Raw genomic sequence first — 8,423 nt, forward strand, 5'->3', positions numbered from 1 at the left:
CCTCTTACTCCATCTCGTTCTCCTTGTTCTTCTCCTTCACATGGCTTCTTCTTCTTATTCTCCTTCTTCTTCTTCTTCTTATCCACTTTCTTCTTCTTCCCCATCTCCTTCTCCTCCTCGTTCTATTTCCTCTTCTCCTTCCTCTTCTCCTTCTTCTTCTTCTTCTTCTTCTTCTTCCTCTTCTTCTTCTTCTTCTTCTTCTTCTTCTTCTTCTCTTCTTCTTCTTCTTCTTCTTCTTCTTCTTCTTCTTCTTCTTCTTCTTCTCCTTATTCTTCTTCTTCTTCGTCTTCTTCGTCTTCTTCTTCTTCTTCTTCTTCTTCTTCTCCTTATTCTCTTTCTCCTTCTCCATCACCTCCTCTTACTCCATCTCGTTCTCCTTGTTCTTCTCCTTCACATGGCTTCTTCTTCTTATTGTCCTTCTTCTTCTTCTTCTTCTTATCCACCTTCTTCTTCTTCCCCTTCTCCTTCTCAAACGCCTCTTCCTCCTTCTCCTGCTTCTCTCTTTTCCTTCTTTTTCTGCTTCTTCTACTCCTTCTCATCATTCTTCTGCTTCCTCTCCTCCTCTCATTCATCTCCCCCCCCAACACCTTCTTTTTCTCCTGTCTTTGACTTCTTCTTCTTTTCCATCTTGGCCCTCTTCTCCTTCTTCTCCTTCTCACTCCTGTTTTTTTTCTCCTTCTCCTCATCCTCATGCTTCTCCTCCTTTTTTTCTCCTTTTCCTTTTCTATCACCTTCTCCTCCTCCTGTCTTTTTCTTCTCCTTCTTCTCACTCTCTCTTCTCTTCTTCTTCTCCATCTTGGCCCTCTTCTCCTTCTTCTCCTTCTCACTCCTGTTTTTTTTCTTCTTCTCCTCATCCTCATGCTTCTCCTCTTTTTTTTCTCCTTTTACTTTTCTATCACCTTCTCCTCCTCCTGTCTTTTTCTTCTCCTTCTTCTCACTCTCTCTTATCTTCTTCTTCTTCTCCTCCTCCAACTTTTTCTCCTTCTCCTCATCCTCCCGCTTCTCGTCCTTCTTCTCCCTCACCTGCTCCTTCTCTTCCACCATCACCTGCTCCTTCTCCTTCTGCTTCACCTTCACCTGCTCCTCCTCCTTCAGCTCCTCCTCCTCCTGTCCAATTCTCTTTTTTCTTCTTCTTTTTCTTCTCCTTCTCCTTCTCACTACTCTTCACCTTCTCCTTCTCCATCACCTGCTCCTTCTCATTCTCCTCCACCTTCACCTGCTCCTTCTTCTGCCTCATTCTCCTTTTTCTTCTTCTTCTCCTTCTCCCTCATCTCCTCCATCTCCTTATCCTCCTCCTAATCCTCCTGCTTCTCCTTCTTCTTTCACTTCTTCTCCTGCTCCTTCACCTTCTCCCTCTCATGTCTTCTCCTTCTCTTCCACCTTCTCCTTCTTCATCTCTTCCTTGTCCTGACTTCTTCATCATCTTCTTCTCCTCCTTGTGCTGACTCCTCCATCTTCTTCTTCTTATTTTCTTCTGTCTCCTTTTTTACTTCTTCCTCATCCTCCTTGTCCTTCATCTCTATCTTCTCCTCCTCTTTCTTCCTCAGGTAGTGGGAATCTCACTATACAGCTAGAGTGATATTCACCTTAAATCGTCAGCATTTACCTAAGTTGACACCTGTGTGCTTCCCATATTCAAGCAGAATACTGATAGTAGAGTAGTGAGCAGAAGGGGCCAACCTAATTAATTAACGTGGATCGACATGTGATGCTCCAAGAGAGAGAGAGTTGGTCTTTTACTTTACTCATTTACTCTACGTGCACTCTACGCTTTTACTCTCCAGACTCTACTTGTAGCAAACTGCAAACTTCCAAATGTGTGTACGTGCCCTATCAGTTCTGTTAGTTTCGTGAGGTTTTCTTCCACAAGTTATTCTCTCTATTCTCCTTCCTGTTCTTCTTTAGTTTTTATTCTCTCTATCCTTGAGAGAAGACAATAACATTTTTCAAATCTATACTCTTATCCATAGGCGCCGACTTGTCAAAATTATTGGGGGGGCCCTAACCGGGTGGTCCGCCAACCCCCCCCCCCCCAACAAATTTTTTTTAAATTTATAAGGCCTAGAAATGCTTTATTTAACTACTGGTATAAAATATTTTTCAAAAAGTCAAATTTATGGAAGAAAAAAGCTTACTTCTTTCTATTTATTAAAAATACAGAGAGTATGAAGAATAAATACTGTATTAACCCAATATGTATATATACATATTGATTGGTTGGCCAATGTCCCTAATCATGGACCAATTTTGAATTTATAAGACCTAAAACGCTGTATTTAATTATGCAGTATAAAGAATATAGGCAGAAACAAATCACATTTTACTCTTTCACACTAAAATAAAATAAAAATGAGCAAAATTAATGAACTAAAAATAGCATAAAGAATATCTAATATTACTCGAAAAGCCAAATTTTCAGAAGATAAAAAGCCTAGGTCTACTTACTTAAAATACAGAGAGTATGAAGAATAAAATAATTACTGTATTTAATTCAGTTTAACTTACATACATATCCATTGATTGGCCAATGTCCTTCTCCTTATACCATTGAAAAAGTATGCCTTCTGAGTTCATTGCTGCTTATAAACTCGTTCATCACCGTGCTCAAGTGAACTTCGTCCAGGACATCACGGTGGGCGTGAAGGACTGCTAAATTGTTCAGCCGTTTCTGTCCCATTGTTGATCTCAGATACGTCTTCAGTCGACGGAGTGCACTAAAAGAGCGTTCTGCCGTTGCCGACGAAATTGGCACTACTTGAAGAAGCTTGATCACTTTAACCACTTCTGACAGCATTTTTTTAATGGCTGGCTCTTGTGAAAGATATTTCCTTACATCACGCATTGATTTCATTTTTAAATTATTTTGCCTATTAATATCGGCTAACATGTTTAGATGTATTTGCAACCTTTCAACATCCAGGTCATTTTTAAAAAAATCTTTCGACTGTTCGAAACTTGAACCTTCTTCGTTCGCCACTAACACACTCAAAAACTCTTTTTCGACCGCAACGAGCCGCGACAAGCCCGTGGACTCAAAGCGTTCTTTGATGCAAGATCGCACCGTTTCACACACCTCGATGTAGAGAGCTTTGAAGTAGTCCTTTGGGGTGTTGAAGTTATGTGGTGAGCTGGCTCCGTCGTTTTCATATCTATTTGGAACGCGCCGTTTCCTTGGAATCACAGGCTCTTCTACTTGTGAAAATTTGTTTTTTAAGCACGACTTCCAAAACTCCTCAAAGCCATCTCGCTTATCATCTAAAATGCTAATCAATCCTTTAAACATGCCTTCCACTTCAGTTACACTTAGATGAGGGCTCTGAATGTTTTCGTTAACTTCTTCTACTACGTTCATTACATGGCAATATAAATTCAAAAATAAATAAGTCCTGAACAGTATCATAGATTCAAGAAAACCCGCACATTTATAACCTGCTTCAGTTTTGTCTGTTGAGGAAAATATCTCAAAAAACTGTAGGAGATCTTCATAGTTTTTCAAAATCCTCTGTATACTTGAAGCTCGCATTGTCCATCGGGTCGGGCAAAGTGGTCGAAGATTGGCTTGATTATTTTCACTTTCGAGGCGTATGTTTCTAAATAAATTGATTCTTTTGTTAGATTCCTTAACTGTATTTATTAGATCTTTGGCTAAGGCCATAACATCCCTCATGCATGGGAGGCAAGAAAGGCTGTCCTGCACTGCTAAGTTCAAACTATGGGCTGTACAGTGCACGTAGTGTGCCTGGGGCTGAATATCCAAAAGTAACTTTTGCAGGCCTTTAAATCTTCCTCTCATGTTTGCCGCTCCATCATAGCACTGTCCTCTCAATTTTTCAATAGGTAAATTAAGCCGCGCAAAAATGTCCTTAACAATTTTGAAAAGAGTTTGTGCTTCGGTATTAGGAGTCTCATATAAACCAATAAAGTCTTCATTGATTATTAAATCGTCACTTACAGTTCGAACACAAAATGACACTTGCTCATGAATCGATATATCACTTGTTTCGTCCACAATAATTGAAAAGTGTTCACTATTCTTGATTTTATCTAGCACTGAGCGCACAACAGATTTGCCCAATATATCAATTATCTCATTTTGAACGTCATGTGAGATCCATTTATACCCAGAACGCCCCAACCAGTCTTTTAACTCAGGAACGTCTTTTTTCCTAAGTTCTAGCAATTGCAAAAAATTTGAGTTAATATCTTCATGTCCTCTTATGGCCAAACCTTGCCGGCAAAGGTACTTAACTGTTGTAAAAATAATTTCAAGAGCCAAACGGGCTTTCTTCATGTCACTGTTCAATTGATCATTTAATTGAGCGGCTACACTTGGTTTTGCTAAAGATGAAAGTTTTAAAACTCCTTCCTTATGCACAGACGTATTTTCATGAGTACGAAATTTGTCCAATCCCTTTTTCCAGTTAGAAAAACCAACAGTAGTAAACGCATCTTCTTTCTTGGTAGTCAATTGGAGAAGGCCCTTGGCCTCTGCCTCTTTGCAGGTCTGACAAAAAACTTTATCCATTGTTGCGTCATATTGTAACCATTTATATTTAGTCACCCAAGACTTCTGGAACGATCTTCCTCCAATAGGCTTGTCATTAGGTTTTGTATTTTGCTGTGAAAAGCTCACGCCTGATGTTGAAGCAGTTGTTTCGACATTTGCCGGGGTTGCAGTGTCAATGCGAGGCTTCTTAGTGATGAATTTATCCATTATAGGCTACAAAAAAAATCACTAATGCAGAAGCCGACAAAATAAACACTTACTCTAAAAACACTACATACTGTGCACAATTCTAACAATTGCAGCCCTAACAACACGTCAACACATGAAATTAGGTTATACGCGAACGCGACCGTGTCATAACTCACTTGACAAGCAAGAAGCAACTAGCCAACTATCACAACTACACAACACAAGACAGACTAGAATGCAGTGTGTCCAGCCCGGGAAAAATTAAGTACTAATATCAAAATATCCCTCGCAAAATGTACTACGGCTGGACACACTGCTAGAGTGAGTGCAGGAGCAGTGGCGCAATTTTTGGCATGAGTGTGCGGGGAGGGGTGGGTTGTTTGACTTACCGGGTCGTCGCCCTCTACGCCTTCTAGACAATAACAATAACAAGTAGACAATAACAATAACAGTGGTTCGCGTCGCAGCACAGTTCCAAATTCTTATAACTATCTATGACTCCCCTTACCCTCATGCTTCAACACTCATCTCTTTGGCTAAACTTACTCAGTTTTACATCGTATTAAGTTCGTAAAAGCACAACACAGTATGACATTGTGTTGAGAGTAATTGGTTTAGTACTGTTTAAAGAGTTTATAGTAGCGTATCACGCGATGCTTTAAACTTACAAGCAAAATGTAATTATCCTTCTCAACAAATTATTGGGGGGGCTCCGCCCCCTCAACTAAATTTTTGGGGGGGCTCGAGCCCCTTGGGCCCCATGGAGTCGGCGCCTATGCTCTTATCAAGTGTTTTATGCCTATCCATCCAGTTTTATGTTAATCAACGATCAAAACTATGTGCCATCAATTCAAATTCAACTAATACAACTCCAAAATAATACCATGGAGAAATGATAGCATAAGTAGATATCCCATGGTATAGAGCGTTTATGGCGCAACTTTTACTGTTATCCCAAGCCAATAGTTCACGTAGTTCTTTTCTATGCAGCTGTGTGACGCTGGTAGTCTTTCAAATTGTGCCGTTCATACACTATCACCCCAACAAAAAAGTGAAAATTGACGATAGTCGACAGTAATCGGCTTGAGATAACAGTAAAAGTTGCGACATAAATTCCGTATACCATGGGATATCTACTTACGCTATTGTTTCTCTATGATAATACTCAAAACAAGTGAAAAATAAATACAACTACATAACATATACTTTCTCGAATTGACTTTTGGATGTGATATATATATATGTCTTCTCATATGATTCCCACCTCCTTATTTAACGTAGGAATTATTACTCCTATTTATAAGTTACTTTCTGCCTCTCTCTATCTCTCTTCTAATTAAAGTAACTCTCTTCTTCTCTCCGATTTAAGCTCTGCTTATCTTCATCTACTCATATTAATACTAGTTAGTCATAAGCTGCGTACACATACTCGTGCATCCAACCCGCACCGAGCACGCTCCTCCCTCGTACCGCCCACGTACCACCATCGCACAGCAATCACTCCGCCTCCGCTCTCTACTCGCACCGATCATGAACGTTACGGAAGATGTTAGATCTTCTCGCGTTCCCCGGTCGAACCATTGTTGCTCGCCGGTCGATCATCAATCGCTCTGCTGGAGTGACGTTCGGTTGCGGAGCGGAACGAAAGTCTGTACGCACCTCAAGAGTTACTCACATATTGTGAGTAAGTAAGTACCACAAGGAGACTGGATTTTAGATATATATACCGTCCTACCTGAAATGTACTTGAAACTTTGTTCCAATTTTGTCAAAACCGGGTTGGTAAATTAGTAGGAGAAGGAGAAGAGAAAGAACAAGAAGAAGAAGAAGAAGAAGAAGAAGAAGAAGGAGAAGAAGATGATGATGATTCAGAAGGAGATGATACAAGAATAAAGTGGGAAGACAGAGAAACAACAGGCAATGAGGTAGAGAACTAAGAGTATAAAAGTGTGTGGGTGAGAGAAAGAGAATGCTGAAGGGGTAAGAAAGAAGAAGCAGGAGAAGATGGATAGAAGAAGAAGAAGAAGAAGAGGAAAAAGAAGAAGAAGGATCGAAGAAGAATTTGAGAAGAAGAAGGAAAAGAAGAAGAAGGAAGAATCATATTGAATGGGAGAAAGAAGGTTCTTCCACACTAACCTTACCAACTTTTCTTCTCCCTCTACCTTTTCCCTCTCCTTCTCTTCACCCATCTTCTCTCCTTCTTCACTCTTCTTCCTCTTCTTCACCTTCACCAGCTATCTCCATAGCTGCCTGTTTACTTTAGTTCCCACTTAACCTACCAAAGTTGCCAAGTCAAGAAAGTTCAAACTTGCATACTAGAAACTTTCATAGGGTACTGAAGACGGCGTCCAGAATTCATTTTCAACATGCAGCTCTACTAACACAAGTTACATGTCACAAGTTACAACATTGCCAGATTGTAACTTACCTGTTAGTGAGATGAGATTGATGTTTGCCGGAGATTGGCAAGTAAATTATGGTTAGTTCCACGTTGAAATGTCAGTTTACCTCATAAATAGCTTCAATACTCCTCATCTACATAATGCTGACAGTGAGAAGATTATATCTATATATATAGAAGCGAAATGGCACTCACTCACTCACTCACTCACTGACTGACTCACTCACTCACTCATTCACTGACTGACTGACTGACTGACTCACTCACTCACTCACTGACTGACTGACTGACTCACTCACTCACTCACTCACTCACTCACTGTCTGACTCACTCACTCACTCGCAGAACTGAAAATCTATCGGACCAAAAACGTTCAAATTTGGTAGGTATGTTCAGTTGGCCCTTTAGAGGCGCACTAAGAAATCTTTTGGCAATATTTTAACTCTAAGGGTGGTTTTTAAGGGTTTAAAGTTCGTCTTTTAGCATGTATATTCTTCTTATTCTCTTAATTATAATTGAAAAATGTACATATCATTATGTTAATATAGAACTATAAACTAGAGAGAGTACCTTTTCGAAACAGTTGTTAACTGGTAACTAAATTAATAATTTTGTCAGGTTGGCATTAAGTTGAGTTGACTTTGTTAGATTGGCACCAAGTTGAAGATTAAAATGCATTTAACCAGGACATCCTAAATACCAATTTATCCAGTTAACTGGATTAATTATAATTGAAAAATGTACATACCATATGTTAATATAGAACTATAAACTAGAGAGAGTACCTCTTCGAAACAGTTGTTAACTGGTAACTAAATATTAATAATTGTGTCAGGTTGGCATTAAGTTGAGTTGACTTTGTTAGGTTGGCACCAAGTTGAAGATTGAAATGCATTTATCCAGGACCTCCTAAATACCAATTTATCCAGTTAACTGGATTAATTATAATTGAAAAATGTAGATAACATATGTTAATATAGAACTATAATCTAGAGAGAGTACCTCTTCGAAACAGTTGTTCTAGTAACTAAATTAACAATTTTGTCAGGTTGGCATTAAGTTGAGTAGAGTTGACTTTGTTGGGTTGGCACCAAGTTGAAGATTGAAATGCATTTATCGCGGAAAAATTGATTGGCCACTGCTACTTCAATCGGAGCTATTCCTGGGAGTATTATATTACTGGCCGTCAGGCTCGCTTCGCTCGCCATATCCGTTTAGCCAGACGTTTAGTATGGACGTTTAATTTAGTTACCAGTTAACAACTGTTCCGAAGAGGTACCCTCTCTAGTTTATATTTCTATATTAACATATGGTATGTACATTTTT

At 39.4% G+C, this 8,423-nt stretch overlaps 1 protein-coding gene across 1 annotated transcript; it reads right to left on the reverse strand.

The window, feature by feature from the left end:
• Positions 1 to 2,539: 2,539 nt before the first annotated feature.
• Positions 2,540 to 3,352, reverse strand: LOC111049277 (zinc finger MYM-type protein 1-like). Its single transcript, XM_022335314.1, has one exon. It carries the CDS (start codon positions 3,350 to 3,352, stop codon positions 2,540 to 2,542), a length of 813 nt encoding a protein of 270 aa, XP_022191006.1.
• Positions 3,353 to 8,423: the final 5,071 nt, after the last annotated feature.

This window comes from Nilaparvata lugens, chromosome 7 (assembly GCF_014356525.2).
Source record: "Nilaparvata lugens isolate BPH chromosome 7, ASM1435652v1, whole genome shotgun sequence".
Taxonomy (NCBI): Eukaryota; Metazoa; Arthropoda; class Insecta; order Hemiptera; family Delphacidae; genus Nilaparvata; species Nilaparvata lugens.